At 37.9% G+C, this 20,259-nt stretch overlaps 1 protein-coding gene across 2 annotated transcripts in view; it reads right to left on the bottom strand.

The window, feature by feature from the left end:
* Positions 1-56: 56 nt before the first annotated feature.
* Positions 57-20,259, bottom strand: part of NEXN (nexilin F-actin binding protein) — a 58,592-nt gene continuing 38,389 nt past the window's right edge. For both annotated transcript variants that reach the window (XM_060089990.1, XM_060089991.1), the window contains exons 9-12: positions 17,359-17,559; positions 7,621-7,842; positions 1,701-1,886; positions 57-1,440 (exon numbers count right to left, since the gene is read on the bottom strand). In XM_060089990.1, coding sequence (XP_059945973.1) covers positions 1,072-1,440; positions 1,701-1,886; positions 7,621-7,842; positions 17,359-17,559 — 978 coding nt within the window. In that variant the 3' untranslated portion in view covers positions 57-1,071. The remainder of the gene's footprint in view (positions 1,441-1,700; positions 1,887-7,620; positions 7,843-17,358; positions 17,560-20,259) is intronic.

The raw sequence follows: 20,259 nt of genomic DNA, 5'->3' as shown, positions 1-20,259 counted from the left end.
AATACTGAAAGACTTTTTTTTAAATACAGAAGTGACTTTATTATGGGTTTACATTGTAAAATAAAATTGTCTTCCAGACAATTAAAATATAAAACAACTTGATTAGTACATGGTTGCTAATTATTTACAAACTCACTTTAAAAACTCAAAATTGAAGATTGTGCCATTTTCCCCTAAATCTAATTCTAGATCTTGAAATCTTTCATTATGTTGAAATTGTTTTCTCCTGCATGAACTATTAATACAAAGTTTTCTCATTAAAATATAATTTGTTCAGGCAAGGTCACAACATAAATTTGCTTTATAAGCTTGAATATATATCACACACATTTGAAAAGTACATTTGATATTCTCAGCACTCAGAACTCTGTATTAGGCAGTGGTTTCCATCAGATTTGCTCTAGCAGTTGTTTCTTAAAAGTCTTTAATTTTTTTGTTTTCTCCACACAGAGGGAGAAATGACACCCCTACCCCCTCATATCTCTGCTTCAGAAAGACTCTGAAACTACAACAACCAAAATGATAAACTACTGAGGGAAAAAGCCCACTCAAATTGATAGGTTCCAAATTCCTTAACTCAGCTATTTCAGACTAATTTTAGGTGTGAATAGCTCATAAGTGGTATTCTTTCATGCAAAATATGTCTGATTTATGATTTTTTAAACATAATTGCTGTAAATATGGGAAATACGCAGCCTTTGTATAGGTTCTGATAGAAATAATTGAGTAAATTTCCCACTTGGCCTTATTAAATTACACACTAACGTATACTGCGTAATGTGAATCTGGTGCTCATTTGAAAAGGAAGGAGGTACTTTTCAGACGAGCTTGTGTTGTGAAGACTGTTGGGGAAAGGAATGAGAAGTCAGCATAGTGGCACTTCCAGTTTCCTTTTCTGGCCCCGCCACAGAAAGGATGGATGCAGTAAGAAAGTCAGAGAGAGAGGGTGTGTTCCAGGGAGAGGGAAGGGGACCTAGTAGTCGTCAGCTAAAAAAGAGAGAAGAAAAGTGATTTTCTTTTTTAAAGGAAAACATTTTTAAATAGAATAAAAGTTCTAGATTCAAAGAGTGATTAATTCTTACTTTCAATGGTAAGAATGCAGGTACTAGCTGCAGAGCCTTTATTGTTCACTGCTTTACACATATATTCTCCTTCATCTTCTGGGAAAGTTTCTGGTAAATAAAGACAGTAAGTTTCTCCTCTTTCAATATATTGATAGTCTTCTCCATCCTGCAATATTTCTCCTTCAAACCACCATGTAATTTCTGGTTTGGGTTCTCCTGTTACTTTAACAGTAAATCTAACTGGCTCACTGTCTACAACCGATGTGTTTTTTAGAGGCTTCTTAAACCACGGAGCTCCTGATCTGGTTTGTTCTTCATCTTCAATGGTGGAGCCATTCATGTTGCTACCCTCTTCTTCTTCCTCCTCTTCTCTTTTCTATAATAAAATAAGGGCATTCAAGTTGGCATTTATACTATAGTACTGTTTTCAGGACAGTGGTTTCGTAATAGAATTTGGAGGTAAATATATTTTTCCCCCCAAAGTAAAAAACATGTAAGTATGCTTACTACAAAGTATTTTATAAAACATTTCAGTTACTTGAAAACTATTAAAATGTTTTTTTATTACCTCCTCATAAAACTTCATTGTTTTTAAAAGGTCATCTTTGGAAAATAAAGGAAATGTAAGCCTGGTACCTTTTGTAGTGCTGCATCAATTTCCTTTTGTTCAAACTGCATGCGTAATAACTTTTGCTCTTCAATTCTTCTTTGTTCTTCTTCTTCTCTTGCCTTAGCCATTCGTTCAAATCTAGCTTTCATATTCACTTTATGAGTAAATGGAGCCTCACTTTTTTTTGCAGGCTTGATATCAACATCTTCTTCCTTTACAAAAATGGGCCAAGAATAAGAATTGTTTTCTAAAAACCAACAAGAACTGAGATGTTAATAGTTCTGAAGATGTCTAGGCACAAAATAATTAACATGTTTGGTTATGCCTATTTGCCACACTGCAGACATGGAGATTTCCCGAATTTGGGAAAGATGAAAGTTTCATTTGTGAACTATTTTCTTAACTGCTGGAATCCTTTTCTCCCCGTGTAAAGATCATACATTATCTCTGGAGTCCTGGTGTATTTATTTGCCCAACCAAATCTCAGTGCTTGTTGATAGTAACAGAAAAGGGTGAGGATATGATACATTGTTAACAATTATTAAAATACTTCCTTCTCGTTAGAGCCTCCATATCACTCTTCACCCTACTACATAATACCGAAATGTAATTTCTGTTATTTCCCACTTCATGATTTCCTTCCTCACTCTTCTTTGTTAATAAGATGAATTCCATTCAACAAATAATGTATTGATGGGCAATGGCAAAGAATGTTTGCAGGTAGAACAAACAGGAAGACAGCTATTGAAAGAGGCAATGGCTGGAACTTGGGGAAATCGTTGAGGTGAAGTATGGTTCTGAGTCAGTCTGTTTAGGGGTGAGAGCTGGAAGCCATGAAAATAAGGGGGTAATTTAAGAGCAGCAGAATTTAAACTGTCAAATAGTGTGAGTCTGTAAAACCAGTTTGGTGATGATGAGATCACTCGCCTTTTGAGAGCAGTTTTAGTAGAGTGGGGTCTTATGGGTACAGTTAATCCATGGTTTCAAAAGTTGTAGTCGACTCTTGGTTTCTAAACTACTTAGACTCTTGTGGGTCTATCTGGAAATCCCACCACTTATATTTCACTGTACTATGAGGAACTTGCTTCCAGGTACCACGTGCAACCAATAAAGGAAATTTTGAAACAAGCTGTAAAATAACTGCCTGTATAAGAAAAATCTTGGTTCATCAATGTTTTACATTAGTTTGAGGTGTTGCACCACAGCTCCAATGAATGTAGAAGGAGGAGTTAAAAGTAAGTTGGATAGTTTTTCTGGTTCTCCTGAATCAAGTTTTTATTTGATACTGGAAAGTGCTAGAACATCAGGCACAACCAGAGACCTAATGGGTAAATTCTATTGTTAACGCCATTATTTAACCTTCAGTGGATAAACATAAAGCCTGACTACCATTATTGTTAATGAACGGTGTTGATATGATTGTTTATTATTATATTTAAAAGATAGGGTAAAAAGTACATGTTAAACAATGGTTTGCTTGCTTAACAAGCAAAGTATTAAACTGCAGTTTTAATCTCAGCAGGCTTTTCTGAGACTTACATGGAAAGAAAAATGGACCTCTTTGTTCAGACTTTAAACAGTTAGTGTTATTCTTTGCTTACAGAATAAATCCTCAAGATAGGATATTTCGGCAGGTACAATAACTGCTATTCTGACTGAATCCCTCCTGGTTAATAACTTGCCTTCTGGATTTTTGGATAAAAGTTTGTGTAAATTCATAACTGTTACTCAGTTACCTCACACCTGCCTTTAGAAAATAATCATTAAAAGGATCCATCATGGGCTTCCCTGGTGGCGCAGTGGTTGAGAGTCCGCCTGCCGATGCGGGGGACACGGGTTCGTGCCCCGGTCCGGGAAGATCCCACATGCCGCGGAGCGGCTGGCCCCTTGAGCCATGGCCGCTGAGCCTGCGCGTCCGGACGCAACAGGAGAGGCCACAACAGTGAGAGGCCCGCGTACTAAGGGAAAAAAAAAAAAAAAGGGATTCATCATGGGCTTCCCTGGTGGCGCAGTGGTTGAGAGTCTGCCTGCCGATGCGGGGGACACGGGTTCGTGCCCCGGTCCGGGAAGATCCCACATGCCACGGAGCGGCTGGGCCCGTGAGCCATGGCCACTGGGCCTGCGCGTCCGGAGCCTCTGCTCCACAACGGGAGAGGCCACAACAGTGAGAGGCCTGCATACCGCCAAAAAAAAAAAAAAAAAAAGATTCATTATAAGTTAACTGGGAGAAAGTTCATGAACAGTCAGTTATTGAGTACAGTTGCCTTGAATCCCTGAAAAGCCAGGTTAAGAGAGTCATGTATGATCTTTGTTCTAGAGTCTAGGTGCATTCTTAGCAGGGCACTGATACTCCCAGCATGTGGATATTACAGGCAACCCAAATAGGCAATGAATTTGGGATAAAAATGCAAGGAATGGTTTTGGAGTGCACCTTATTGTAAAATCTAGATAGAATGTCAAACACACTAAGGCAATTAAGTGGTTTACGTACCAAATGTTGGTACAGGTTAAGGGCTACAGGAGCTGGGATGGAATTCTTAGGTAAGGTTACATGAATGAGTTAGGCCTTGAAAGGTGTCTGGAACATAAAGAGAAGGTATTTTCTAAAGGAGGAAAACAAATATATGATTAGATGGGAGGGGAAGATCCTACTCTGGAAGCTGATTATACTCTGCCAAAACTATGCTAACAGGATCTCAGTGACCCTTAATCTAGATGGTTATGATAGGAGGAATGTCAGATTCTACAAATTCTAAATTGAGGAAACTCAATTTAGGACATCCTCATGGATTACAGAAGATCAGCCAGGTCCTAATCTCATATCCTTTTATACAAGAGTCAGTAATAGCATTAAAACAAGAAGCCACCTACCTCATTTATTTTACCTACAAATTTTATAGGACTAGGTATCACTATCTTAAAAAAAAAAAAAGCACATGCATGCTTATTTAAATTCTTTACCTTCTGTGATTTGTCTCTGAAGGATCAACTGATCTTGTGGCCCATCCGTCCATTTAATGTTGGTGTTCTCCAGGGTTTTATCATTCGCCTTCCAACTATTAACTCTCAAGATGGCTTTATCTACATCTATTCTTTGAAACAATCTGTAGCTCCTGCCTCTTCCCTGAGCCCAGTACCTGTGTTTCAGACTGCCATTACCTTTCCAAATATAGCTCAAACTTCACAGGTCCAAAACACTTTATTCACCCGTCCCTCATCTCCTGACCTCCTGAATTCTCTGTAGCATCATCTAGTTTCCCTGGTAATCTTGAAGCAATGTTAGGCTTCTCAGCAACCACCTGCCTGTAACTCAGTTTTGTTAAATTTGGGTCAATTTTTCTCCCTTGCCCCCAACTTCATGACCATCTTCCAGTTTATCCTCCATGATCCCAGGATTCTGTAAACATAAGCCTTTTATTACTCTGTCTTAAAACTGATTATTTTGGGCTTCCCTGGTGGCGCAGTGGTTAAGAATCAGCCTGCCAATGCAGGGGACACGGGTTTGAGCCCTGGTCCGGGTTTGAGCCCTGGTCTGGGAAGATCCCACATGCCGCGGAGCAACTAAGCCCGTGTGCCACAGCCAGTGAGCCTGCGCTCTAGAGCCCGCGAGCCACAACTACTGAGCATGCGTGCCACGAAGACCATGCTCTGCAACAAGAGAAGCCACCGCAATGAGAAACCCACGCACTGCAACGAAGAGTAGCTCTCATTCGCCGCAACTAGAGAAAGCCCGCGCGCAGCAACAAAGACCCAATGCAGCCCCCAAAATCCCTGATTATTAACATTGTTCCCGGATTATAGTGTCCACAAGGTTAAAAAGGCCCTTCAGCTAGCTGCAACCTAGTTTTACAACTTTTTATCCTATCACCTATTATTATATGAACCTTTCCTTTGAACCTATTTTCCACTTAGCCAGATAAAGTTTTACAGCCTTCGTGTTAACTCACATTGTCCTTCCAATCTGGAATGCTTTCCCTTTTTAACTGAAACTTCTATTCAACCTTCACATTCAGCTAAAATGTCGTTTTCTCAGCCCTGTTAAACATCTCCTAGGAATACTGATTCCATACTACTTGATCCCATAACACTAAATACATAACTATCTTAGCACTTGATGACAATTTTAATTGTTTTCATACATTTCATTAGGCTGGATTTCTTGAAGGCATATTATATTCACTTTTATGTACCCAAAACTTAACATAGGGCTTCCCTGGTGGCGCTGTGGTTGAGGGTCCGCCTGCCGATGGAGGGGACACGGGTTCGTGCCCCGGTCTGGGAAGATCCCACATGCCGCGGAGTGGCTAGGCCCGTGAACCATGGCCGCTGAGCCTGCACGTCCGGAGCCTGTGCTCCGCAACGGGAGAGGCCATAACAGTGAGAGGCCCACGTACAGAAAAAAACAAAAAACTTTTTATGTTTTTACATAGGGCCCAACATAGAAGATATTAAAAATAGCAATGGCATTAGTTTTTAGCTGTGACAAAATGGTTTATAACCCAGTCCCTAAGTCCTTATGTTATTGTGTATGTTGCACTAAGTTCAGATGCATATCAATTTAATTGATATCTGGATGTTCTACAGCATCTCCATTTGTGTAGCTTGTGACCTCTCTTCCTACCAAACTCCTATGTTCCCCTATTACCTAGTATACCCAGTCACTTTGATTCCTCTCCACCACCATTCCCAAGCTAAGTGTTGCCAATTTTGTATCCTACATACTTATCAGTCCTCTCCATTCCAGTTCTGGTTCAAATCTTCATGTTTTCTCTGACCACCCTGTACAAAATTATACCACATACTCTATAGTCTTTTACCCTGCTTTGTTAATCTCCATAGCTTTTATTTACTACCCAATCATTGTTTTCCATCCCCTGTCTCCTGCCCCACACCTGTTAGATTCTAAACACCATATGAGCAAGGACTGCAGGTTTATTCACCAATGTAGTCCCAGTGTCCAGAACAGTCCCCAGAACATAGTAGGCTTTCAAATAATTTTTTAATGCATAAATCTAAAGCCATCTTTAGCTTCAGCATGATCTTGCGATAAAGATGCCTATTTGATAATATCATTCCATGTTTTAAAAATACCTTCATTGCACCCCAATAGAACAAAGTTCCTTAACATGGCATCTAAGATGGGTCATCTTGCCTGTGCTTGCGTCTTCATCATCTTTTGCTGTGCTTGCACTCTACTTGTCTCAGTAATAATGAATTGCTTATAGTCCTGGAATTTGCCCATAGTTTCATCATTCTTTTTATTCACCAATCTCCTCTGAAGGCCCTCCTAAATTCCCATACCTGTTTTATAGTTAAATATATGATGAAAATCAATTTTTAGAAGAATATATGTTAAATATAACATAAAATGGCAATTTTGACAGAACAAGTTTTCCAGATCTTATTTAAACCAATATTCATAATCATGGAACTAGTCCTTAAGCTGGAAGGGACATTATAGGTCATCTAGTGAGTGCCTCCTTATTTTACATATGGAGGTACTTCAAATTCATGTCACCTGAATTCTGATTTAGGCTCTGCCACTGAATGATTGGCATGACTTTGAACATATCATATAGGCTTTGTTGGCCTCATTTTTAAGAAAGTATGTATGAATAATCTCTGGAGTTTAATATACACTGGTTCTACTGATTCAAAGTAAAACTTGTGCCAATAAATATTTCTAAGCTATTTTTGCTAAAGTGAACCATTTGATGTTCACTGTAGGCTTTAATTCTTATAAAAGTCATTTTGGAACAATGCTAGAGTAGGGAAATCTTTCAAAGTCTCTTAAGATCTTAATGTGCTTTTGCTATTTAAGTTCCCAAATTATTATATACACTGATGGTTAACTATAAATTCCAACACTTATTTCAAAGTCAGTGTTATTTCTGTTAAGTTCATCATCATTACTGAACTATAACTGTTAAATATAAAACAGTATACCTCATGAAAGTTTTCTGCTTCTCGCTCTTTAATTTCAAGATCAATTGCTCTTCTTCTTGCTCGTTCTTCTTCTATCTTTTTCTGTATTTGTTTTTCAGACAATTGTCCAATTTTTTCAAACTTGCTTTTTAGATTTTTAGCTTGAATAGAACCACTCCTTTTCAATTTGATTAATTCTTCATATTCCCTACTCAGTTCAAAGGTTTCATTTTCTTCTTCTTCCTTCAAAAAAATTAAGATTTATATATATTAAATACCAGAAAATTAGTTTGTACAACAAACCATCCAGAAAGTTCACTATTTCTTATGTGCAGCCAAAACTAAATGTTAAATAACTTCCTCCCTAAACACAGTGCCTAAATTTACTAATTAAAAGTAGTGCTACAAATTTAAGACTGTAGATAACATCTTATTTCATTTAAAATGCTATTTAATTAGGGACTATGGCTCAAAACCTCATTAACATTCCATTATAACCTGCTAAAAGTAAAATATATATGTTAAGATTAGCTTTTACTAGGAATTGTAGGAAGACCTTTGTTTAGGGGAAGGTAAAGAAAATTCAAAAAATACTGGGCTAGGAGTCAATAGTTCTGACTCTGATACTGTGTGGCCTTTTGCCTGGTCACTTAGTCCACTGGACATGATTTTTTCATCTCTATATAGAGCCACAGTATCTCTAAAATTGCTCCTGCCTTTGATTTGATGATAGTCAAAGTTAAATATTACTCTTAATAACTCAACTGAATTAAGCATTTCTACAGATATAGTCTGGTAAAATCCCTACATTTTGCTACATATCACTTGTATTCTCAATTTTATATTCTGCCAAGAAAGATGAGTCGACAAAAATTGGGTTCCAATTCTTTATACAATTTTATCTTGAATACCTTTTATTCAGGTTCCTTTCCCTTGTCTTTCCCTTTTCTTTGTATACTTCTTACACTAAACCCTAATGGAGTGGTAGAATATTGCAGTTATTCCTGGTACACTTCTCCTGGGGAAGACCTAGAGTTCTAGGCAGAGAAAAAAAAAGGTGGGACTGGGCAGGGTGGGGTGCGGGAAGAGTCACAGTGGATGATGTTGACATGAGGCTTAATTTCTTGGTTCAACAAAGGGAAAAAAGAAAGTTTATTCCTTTATACTACCTCCACTTTTTGGTCTATGTGGGTGAAAATGGGCAACTCCTAAAATACCAGAAATTAACAAAATTATCAAATTATCAAATTAGCAAAATTAACAAATTATCACATCATATCACAATGGTTCCCACATCACTCTGATCAAAATTAATGGTTGAACTAATCAGTTATGATCTATGTAATCTTGGAATTGGCATTCTACTTGTTTGAAAACTCCCAGACATAGTGGAGTGAGTCACTTAGTAGCACCAGAATGTCAGACAATTACACCCTGCCATATATGAATTAGATTACTTCTCAATAGTATTACTAAAATATATTCTAATTTACTTTGTTTTTCTAGACAGACAATTCATTTTCAGCTTCCTTTATAAAATAAATGCTATTACATTTTTTAAAAATTCTGAGGGTACACCTTGCAGTATTTTTCTACAGCATATTCATTATATTTTCTTATTAACTATATATTTATGCAGCATTTATAGTCTCTTGGTTGACCTGAGCAAGGAAGTAAATATCCCCACAGTCCCATTGCTCCAACCCATGACAAGGAGGCAACTTCTAAGAGATTGCAACCTCTGTGAAGGAACCCCACTCGGTTCCTAGATCAGGAGTTGGCAAGGGGCCCCCACCAAGTCACCTACCAAACATGCCATATCACTGCCAATCCTACTTAGGCTGGGAAAGCCACTGCTCACCTCACCCCAAGTAATGGGGTTGTGCACTCATCCCAGACACTGCTGTTCGTGTTGCTGCTAGGGCCCCCTGCCCAGCCGGAGGCCAAGGGTGACAGTGGAATGCTGGCCTCTTCCCTCACCCTCCCCACTTGTGCCTATGTAACTGGTTGGCCATCCAGATGGAGGGAAGCAGTGTTCAGGGTTAGGAAGGTGAAGGTTAGACAGGGTCCTAGGACATCAGGAGGTAGGAAGAGGGTTGCTGAGAGCCCACCATGAGGAAGCACAGAGATGTCACGTGGAGTGGGTGAGCCAAGGCTCCGAGACTCTGGTGCAGGCTCCACTGTCCAACCAACTTTCAATTACAACACACACAAGTTCAAAGATAAACTTATTTAAAATTTCAAAGGCAACCTCAGAGCACTAAATCTTGTGTCCCTTCTGAGCATGGCGTCCTGTGAGGGCACAAGTTGCATGTTCATGAAGCTGGCCCTGTACAGTCTATAGGTATGTATGTGTATATATGTATTTTTTAAATTATTTATTTTGGCTGTGTTGGGTCTTTGTTGCTGTGTGAGGGCCTTCTCTAGTTGTGGCGAGCAGGGGCTGCTCTTCGTTGCGGTGTGTGGGCTTCTCATTGCGGTGGCTTCTCTTGTTGTGGAGCACAGGATCTAGGCACGCGGGCTTCAGTAGTTGTGGCTTGCAGGCTCTAGAGCGCAGGCTCAGTAGTTGTGGCACACAGGCTTAGTTGCTCCACAGCATGTGGGATCTTCCCAGACAAGGGCTCGAACCCGTGTCCCCTGCATTGGCAGGCTGATTCTTAACCACTACACCACCAGGGAAGTCCCTATATACGTATTTTTAAAATTCATTTCAATGCTGGTGAAACCATGCTAAGGTATTTAATAGTATCAAAATTCTATCTTAGAATAATTTAATAAAATACAGGCATAACTTAGAGATATTGGGAATTCAATTCCAGACCACTGTAATAAAGTGAATATCTTAATAAAGTGAGTCACATGAATTTTTTGGTTTCCCAGTGCATATAAAAGTTATGTTTACACTATACTGTAGTCTATTAAGTGTGCAATAGCATTATGTCTAAAAAATAATGTACATACCTTAACTTTAAAATATTGCTAGAAATTGCTAACCATCACCTGAGCCTTCAGTGAGTTGTAATCTTTCTGCTGTTGGACAGTCTTGCCTCAGTGTTGATGGCTGCTGACTGATCAGGGTGTTAATTGCTGAGGCTGCGGCGGCTGTGACAGTTTCTTAAAATAAGACAACAATGAAGTTTGCTGCATCAATTGACTCTTTCTTTTGTGAACAATGTCTCTGTAGCTTGCAATGCTCTTTGATAGCATTGTACCCGCTGTAGAATTTCTTTCAAAATTGGAGTCAGTCTTCTAAAACTCTGCTTAATGGTACCTGGAATGTTGACTCCTTTCCAGAAGGTTTTTAATTGATTTTGTCCATATCCATTGGAGGAATCACGATCTATGGCAGCTATAGCCTTACAAAACGTATTTCTTCAATAATAAGACATGAAAGTAGAAATTACTTCTTGATCCATGGGCTGCAGAATGGATTCTGTGCTAGCAGGCATGAAAACAACATTAATATCATCACAACTCTCCATCAGAGCTCTTGGGTGATCAAGTGCACTATTTATTTTTTAACATATTTATTGGAGTATAACTGCTTTACAATGGTGTGTTAGTTTCTGCTTTATAACAAAGTGAATTAGCTATACATATATGTACATCCCCATATCTCCTCCCTCCTGCGTCTCCCTCCCACCAGCCCTATCTGGCCCCTCTAGGTGGTCACAAAGCACCGAGCTGATCTCCCTGTGCTATGCAGTTCCTTCCCACTAGCTATCTACTTTACATTTGGCAGTATATATAAGTCCATGCCACTCTCGCACTTCGTCCCACCTTACCCTTCCCCCTCCCCAAGTCCTCAAGTCCATTCTCTACGTCTGCGTCTTTATTCCTGTCCTGCCTGTAAGTTCTTCATAACCATTTTTTTTAGATTCCATATATATGTGTTAACATATGGTATTTGTTTTTCTCCTTCTGACTTACTTCACTCTGTATGACAGACTCTAGGTCCATCCACTTCATTACAAATAACTCAATTTCGTTTCTTTTTATGGCTGAGTAATATTCCATTGTATATATGTGCCACATCTTCTTTATCCATTCACCTGTCGATGGACACTTAGGTTGCTTCTATGTCCTGGCTAATGTAAATAGAGCTGCAATGAACATTATGGTACATGACTCTTTTTGAATTATGGTTTTCTTGGGGTATATGCACAGTAGTGGGATTGCTGGGTCGTATGTTAGTTCTATTTTTAGTTTTTTAAGGAACCTCCATACTGTTCTCCATAGTGGCTGTACCAATTCACATTCCCACCAACAGTGCAAGAGGGTTCCCTTTTCTCCACACCCTCTCCAGCATTTATTGTTTGTAGGTTTTTTTTTTTTTTTTTTGCGGTACGCGGCCCTCTCACTGTTGTGGCCTCTCCCGCTGCGGAGCACAGGCTCCGGACGCACAGGCTCAGCGGCCATGGCTCACGGGCCTAGCTGCTCCGCGGCATGTGGGATCCTCCTGGACCGGGGCACGAACCCATGTCCCCTGCATCGGCAGGCGGACTCTTAACCACTGAGCCACCAGGGAAGCCCTGTTTGTAGATTTTTTGATGATGGCCTTTCTGACCAGTGTGAGGTGATACCTCATTGTAGTTTTGATTTGCATTTCTCTAATGATTAGTGATGTTGAGCATTCTTTCATGTGTTTGTTGGCAATCTGTATATCTTCTTTGGAGACATGTCTATTTATGTCTTCTGGCCATTTTTGGATTGGGTTGATTGTTTTTTTGATATTGAGCTGGATGAGCTGCTTGTAAATTTTGGAGATTAATCCTTTGTCTGTTGCTTCATTTGCAAATATTTTCTCCCATTCTGAGGGTTGTCTTTTTGTCTTGTTTATAGTTTCCTTTGCTGTGCAAAAGATTATAAGTTTCATTAGGTCCCATTTGTTTATTTTTGTTTTTATTTCCATTTCTCTAGGAAGTGGGGCAAAAAGGATCTTGCTGTGATTTATGTCATAGAGTGTTCTGCCTATGTTTTCCTCTAAGAGTTTGATAGTGTCTGGCCTTACATTTAGGTCTTTAATCCATTTTGAGCTTATTTTTGTGTATCGTGTTAAGGAGTGTTCTAATTTCATTCTTTTACATGTAGCTATCCAGTTTTCCCAGACCGCTTATTGAAGAGGCTGTCTTTTTTCTCCATTGTGTAGTCTTGACTCCTTTATCAAAAATAAGGTGACCATATGTGCGTGGGTTTATCTCTAGGCTTTCTATCCTGTTCCATTGATCTATATTTCTGTTTTTGTGCTAGTACCGTACTGTCTTGATTACTGTAGCTTTGTAGTATAGTCTGAAGTCAGGGAGCCTGATTCCTCCAGTTCTGTTTTTCTTTCTCAAGATTGCTTTGTCTATTCGGGGTCTTTTGTGTTACCATACAAATTGTGAAATTATTTGTTCTAGTTCTGTGACAAATGCCATTGGTAGTTTGATAGGGACTGCATTGAATCTGTAGATTCCTTTGGGTAGTATAGTCCTTTTCACAATGTTGATTCTTCCAATCCAAGAACATGGTATATCTCTCCATCTATTTGTATCATCTTTAATTTCTTTCATCAGTGTCTTATAGTTTTCTGCATACAGATCTTTTGTCTCCTTGGGTAGGTTTATTCCTAGGTATTTTATTCTTTTTGCTGAAATGGTAAATGGGAGTGTTTCCTTAATTTCTGTTTCAGATTTTTCATCATTAGTGTATAGGAATGCAAGCGATTTCTGTGCATTAATTTTGTATCCTGCTACTTTACCAAATTCATTAATTAGCTCTAGTAGTTTTCTGGTAGCATCTTTAAGATTCTCTATGTTTAGCATCATGTCATCTGCAGTGACAGGTTTACTTCTTCTTTTCTGATTTGGATTCCTTTTATTTCTTTTTCTTCTCTGATTGCTGTGGCTAAAACTTCCAAAATTATGTTGAATAACAGTGGTGAGAGTGGGAAACCTTATCTTGTTCCTGATCTTAGTGGAAATGGTTTCAGTTTTTCACCATTGAGAACGATGTTGGCTGTGGGTTTGTCATATGTGGCCTTTATTATGTTGAGATAAGTTCCCTCTATGCCTACTTTCTGGAGGGTTTTTATCATAAACAGGTGTTGAATTTTGTTGAAAGCTTTTTCTGCATCTATAGAGATGATCATATGGTTTTTATTCTTCAATTTGTTAGTATGGTGTATCACATTGATTGATTTGCATATATTGAAGAATCCTTGCATTCCTGGGATAAACCCCACTTGATCATGGTGTATGATCCTTTTAATGTGCTGTTGGATTCTGTTTGCTAGTATTTTGGTGAGGAGTTTTGCATCTATGTTCATCAGTGATATTGGCTTGTAGTTTTCTTTCTTTGTGACATCTTTGTCTGGTTTTGGTATCAGGGTGATAGTGGTCTTGTAGAATGAGTTTGGGAGTGTTCCTCCTTCTGCTATATTTTGGAAGAGTTTGAGAAGGATAGGTGTTAGCTCTTCTCTAAATGTTTGATAGAATTTGCCTGTGAAGCCATTTGGTCCTGGGCTTTTGTTTGTTTGAAGATTTTTAATCACAGTCTCAATCTCAGTTCTTGTGATTGGTCTGTTTATATTTTCTATTTCTTCCTGGTTCAGTCTCGGAAGGTTGTGCTTTTCTAAGAATTTGTCCATTTCTTCCAGGTGGTCCATTGTATTGGCATAGAGTTGCTTGTAGTAATCTCTCATGATCCTTTGTATTTCTGCAGTGTCATTTGTTACATCTCATTTTTCATTTCTAATTCTATTGATTTGAGTGTTTTCCCTTTTTTTCTTGATGAATCTGGCTAATGGCTTATTAATTTTGTTTATTTTCTCAAAGAACCAGCTTTTAGTTTTATTGATCTTTGCTATTGTTTCCTTCATTTATTTCTGGTCTGATCTTTATGATTTCTTTCCTTCTGCTAACTTTGGGGTTTTTTCTTCTTTCTCTAATTGCATTAGGTGTAAGGTTAGCTTGTTTATTTGAGATGTTTCTTGTTTCTTAAGGTAGGATTCTATTGCTATAAACTCCCTCTTTAAACTGCTTTTGCTGCATCCCATAGGATTTGGGTCGTCGGCTTTCATTGTCATTTGTTTCTAGGTATTCTTTGATATCCTCTTTGATTTCTTCAGTGATCTCTTGGTTATTAAGTAGTGTATTGTTTAGCCTTCATGTGTTTGTATTTTTTACAGATTTTTTCCTCTAATTGATATCTAGTCTCATAGTGTTGTGGTCGGAATAGATACTTGATATGATTTCAATTTTCTTAAATTTACCAAGGCTTGATTTGTGACCCAAGATATGATCTATCCTGGAGACTGTTCCATGAGCACTTGAGAAGAAAGTGTATTCTGTTGTTTTTGGATGGAATGTCCTATAAATATCAATTAAGTCCATCTTGTTTAATGTATCGTTTAAAGCTTGTGTTTCCTTATTTATTTTCATTTTGGATGATCTGTCCATTGGTGAAAGTGGGGTGTTAAAGTCCCCTACTATGATTGCGTTACTGTCGATTTCCCCTTTTATCGCTGTTAGCGTTTGCCTTATGTATTGAGGTGCTCCTATGTTTGGTGCCTAAATATTTACAATTGTTATATCTCCTTCTTGGATTGATCCCTTGATCATTATGTAGTGTCCTTCATTGTCTCTTGTAATAGTCTTTATTTTAAAGTTTATTTTGTCTGATATGAGAATTGCTACTCCAGCTTCCTTTTGATTTCCATTTGCATGGAATACCTTTTTCCATCCCCTCACTTTCAGTCTGTATGCATCCTTAGGTCTGAAGTAGGTCTCTTGTAGACAGCATATATATGGGTCTTGTTTTTTTATCCATTTAGCCAGTCTGTGTCTTTTGGTTGGAGCATTTAATCCATTTACAGTTAAGGTAATTATCGATATATATGTTCCTATTACCATTTTCTTAATTATTTTGAGTTTGTTATTGTATGTCTTTTCCTTCTCTTGTGTCTCCTGCCTAGAGAAGTTTCTTTCAGGTGCGCTATTAATGAGCAGTAATATTTTAAAGGAATCTTTTTTCCTGAGCTGTAGGTCTTAACAGTGGGCTTTAAATATTCAGTAAACCAGGTTGTGAATAGATTGCTTTATCTAGGTTCTCTGTTCCATTTATAGAGCACTGGCAAAGTAGATTTAGCAGAATTCTTAAGGACCCTAGGCTTTTCAGAATGGTAAGTAAGCATTGGCTTCAACTTAAAGTCACCTGCTATGTTTTACCCCCTAACAAGAGAGTCAACCTGTCTTTTGAAGCTTTGAAGCCAGGCATTGACTTCTCCTCTCTACCTAAAATGTCCTAGATGGCATCTTCTTCCAATACAAGCCTGTTTGTCTACATTGAAAATCTATTGTTTAGTGTAGCCACCTTCATTTTGACTATCTTAGATCTTTTGCATAACTTATGCAGCCTCTACAACAGCACTTGCTGTTTCACCTTGCACTTTTACGTTACGGAGACAGCTTCTTTCCTTAAACTTCAAGAAGCAACCTCTGGTAGCTTCAGACTTTTCTTCTGCAGCCTCCTCATCTCTCAGTCGTCATAGAATTGAAGAGAGTTAGGGCCTTGCTCTGGAGTAGGCTTTGGCTTAAGGGAATGTTGTGGCTTATGTGACCTATCCAGACCACTAAAACTTTTTCCACATCGACAGTAAGGCTCTTCCACTTTCTTATCATTTGTGTGTTCACTGGAGGAGCACTTTTAATTTCCTTCAAGAACTTTTCCTTTGCATTCACATCTTGGCTAATGGTTTGGCACAAGAGGCCTAGATTTTGGCCTATCTGTCTCAGCTTTTGACGTTCCTTCCTCACTAAGCTTAATCTTGCTAGCTTAATTTAAAGTGAGACAAATCGCTTCTTGGCCAAGTGTAAAGTGAGAGATGTGCGACTCTTACTTTCACTTAAACACTCAGAGACCATTAATTGGCCTAATTTCAATACTGTTGTGTAAGGGAACAGGTAGGCCTGAAGAGAGGGAAAGAGATGGGCAAACAGCCGGTCAGTGAAGCAGTCAGAACATAGACACTTATCGATTATGTTTACCATCTTATATGGGAGCAGTCTGTGGTACCCCCAAACAACTACAATAGTAACAATGAAGATCACTGATCACAGATCCCCATAACAAATATAATAATAATGAAAAAGTTTGAAATATTGAGAGAATTACCAAAAGGTGACACAGAGACACAAAGTGAGCAAATGCTGTTGGAAAAATGGTGGCAACAGACTTGCTCCATGCAGGGTTGCCACAGACCTTCAATTTGTAAAAAGTGCAGTACCTGCGAAGTGCAATAAAGTGAAGCACAATGAAGTGCAGTATGCCTGTAAAATTATTCAAAGACTTGCCAAACTGATATTCCTATTAACATCCATGGTACTCTTATAGTGTTTTCTTATTTTGATTACCAGTTTAATTCTGTTTCAAGGAAAATAAGTATAAATGGGTATATTAAGTACTCTAGAGTGACAGTTCTCAATCATGGTGTAATCTCACACAATTGTGAGGTATATAGGAAGAAATATTTACTTACGTACTACAGTAATATCTCAGTCACTTGGAATCTTATATATTTTTCAAACTAGCAAGAAGGAGTAGAGTTATAGCAGGCTGGAAAGGTACACTCAACTATGCTGAAACTTGTACCAAATGCCTCATAGGAGTGTCCTTTATGTGAATAATAATACTTAGAAAGTTATTGTAAGGTAATGCATGTGAAATACTGAGATTAATAAATATTTGTGGAATAAAAATGGACATTTCTTAAAGTCTTACCTCTCCCATTTCTTGTCTCAGTTGTTCAAATTCCTGTTTTTCCATCTCTAGCTTATGCTTCCGTTCCTCCTCTGTTCGTCGTCTTTCTTCTTCCATTTTTTGTTTTAATAATTCTTCAAAATTAATTTCTAGTTTTCCCGGTGTAAGAGGAGATTCTTGCGAGATTGTTTTATACATCTCTGGGGAGTCATCATATACTACCTATTTAAAATAATTCTTTTATCACTCTTGACAGAATTATACATACTACAAAGGGAATATTTCTTGAATAGAAAGGTTTCACATTGAACTAAAAACCAAAAATTCTCTTTAAAAGTATAAAACAATAAACAAGAAGGAATTATTAGAAACTGTAAGACTAAAGTATTTTGTAGTAACAGAGAAAATGGTGACCATAAAGTCTCCATTCCAGTGAACACAAATAAATACTTTGACTTTATACTATGAGTAATTTGAATTAGACATTAAGATGTTCTAACAAAACTTTTTTTAATTAAAAAAATTAAAAAGATGTTCTAATATTGGGAAAACGTTTTAATTGGATTAAAATGAACCTCCATTCTGGTAATTAAAATAGAACATTTCAGTTAAATCATGGTTTTTACCTGAATGAATTAGATATCATGACCCCTTCATAATCAGGCAAAAATCAGTTAATGCTGTGATTTATTGTGCTGATTTATTTACTGTCAGGGTAATTAAAAATAAATAATAATAGTTAATACTTATAGCTGTCAGGTACAATTCTAAGCACTTTATGTGTATTGACTTATTTTTCTGTAACCCTGTGAAGTAGGTGTTATTAATATCCCCATTTTATAGATGAGGACACTGAGGCACTAAAAAGTAACTTGTCCAAAGTCAACACAAATACTATGTGGAAAAGGTGAAATTCCAAACTTTAAAAGTCTTTCTAATAAAATTATAAATAACTATTTAGACTACCTTTTTGTAATTTCATGAATTACATGTCTAACTGCCATTTAGTTATGACCCTGGGCAAGTTAAATAGCCTCTCTAAATCTGAGTTTCCTTATCTGTGACAACTTTCATAGAGTTGTCATGAGAATTACATAAAGTTTGGAAACACTTTTCAGTGTGTCTGACACTATGGTAAGCTCCCAAATAGCAGTTTTATTATTACAATATCATTCCCTGTATATAGGCAATCTCTAAATTGCAAATAGAAACTCTGCTTTTAAATCACTGACTTGGAGTACATTTTGCCATGAAAAGCAATGACCTAATTCTAACCCCTGAAAGTATATACGTAAACCTCTCACTTGAATTGTGTCCCTGTGGCTGAACTAGACACAGGAATAAGAGAGGTACAGGGTAATTATTATTTGTTCCAAGTTTTATATATGACAGGCTTTACCACAGAACCAGTTCAACTTAGAAATAATGTTTATATGGTCTTAAAATCCACAGATTGCCAAAAAAAATTTTATTAATATATGTTAACTGAGCAATAATATGAAATGACAATACTTGGCCCTAGATAAGAAAACAACATAAATGAAGGAAAAAGTTTCTCTTTCCTTTCCTGATATAGAAATGTCTTTAGGAAACCAGAGTTTTGGTTTAATGCCATTTTCCTTCCCTGCACTTTTTCCACTAGTGAGTCATTACAAAACAGCAGATTTGGCCTAAAAATCTGCTCCCAGGACTAGATTTCCTGATCTTCACAGCTACTTCTTATCTACCACTTCTGAACCAGCTGATTCTCCAGAAATTAAGTGCTTTCAGAATGTTTGTAGGGTTTCTGTGTAGAAACCATTTGTGAATCGAGGATTACCTAATAAGACAGTATTAATATCACTTATTCCAATTTAGCCATAAAAAAGAACAAAATAATGCCATTTGCAGCAACATGGATGTAACTACAGATTATCATACTAAGTGAAGTCAGAAAGAGAAAGACAAATACCATATGATATCTCTTATATGTGGAATCTAAAATATGGCTCAAATGAACCTATCTACAAAACAGACTCACAGACATAGAGAACAGACTTGTGGTTGCCAAGGGGGAGGGGGTGGGGGAAGGGAAGGACTGGGAGTGTGGGATTAGCAGATGTGAACTATTATATATAGGACGGATAAACAACAAGGTCCTACTGTATAGCACAGGGAACTATATTCAATATCCTGTGATAAGCCATAATGGAAAGGAATATTAAAAAGAAGAATGTATAAATGTGTATAACTGAGTCACTATGCTGTACAGCAGAGATTGGCACAGCATTGTAAATCAACTCTACTTCAACAAAAAATAATAAAATAAAATAAATCACTTATTCCACAAGCATTTACAGGAAGTTTGTTACACTAGAATGCATTGTGCCGTGTGCTTTTCTTTTCCTAAGTCCAAGCACCGTCTTTTTCCTTTTTTTGGGCTGCATTGGGTCTTCATTGCTGTGCGCGGGCATTCTCTAGTTGTGGTGAGCAGGGGCTACTCTTTGTTGCGGTGAGTGGGCTACTCATTGCAGTGGCTCCTCCTGTTGTGGAGCATGGACTCTAGGCACGTGGGCTTCCTTAGTTGCAGCACGTGGGCTCAGTAGTTGACGCACGCGGGCCCTAGAGTGCGCGGACTTCAGTGAAGTCCCGTGCCATGTGCTTGATGTGGTCTCAGCCTCACTGAGTGAGGAAGATGGCCATAAGCCACAACAATACAGCACTAGTGCTGTGCTAGGGGAGCACTAAATGCTCTAAGAATACATGAAAGGAACACCTTTCTGGAACTTGTATTATCAGGAAAGGCTTCCAGAGGAAATGGAATATATGAATAGGAGATAGCTCAGCACAGGGAAAAGAGAGAGACACGTTTCATATAGCATTTATGAAGTTCCAGAGATGAGAGCATAGCATTTTGAAGAAATGGAAAGAAATTTAGTATGT

This window comes from Mesoplodon densirostris, chromosome 2 (assembly GCF_025265405.1).
Source record: "Mesoplodon densirostris isolate mMesDen1 chromosome 2, mMesDen1 primary haplotype, whole genome shotgun sequence".
Classification (NCBI taxonomy): Eukaryota; Metazoa; Chordata; class Mammalia; order Artiodactyla; family Ziphiidae; genus Mesoplodon; species Mesoplodon densirostris.
This window is presented reverse-complemented; position numbering and strand designations above follow the sequence as displayed.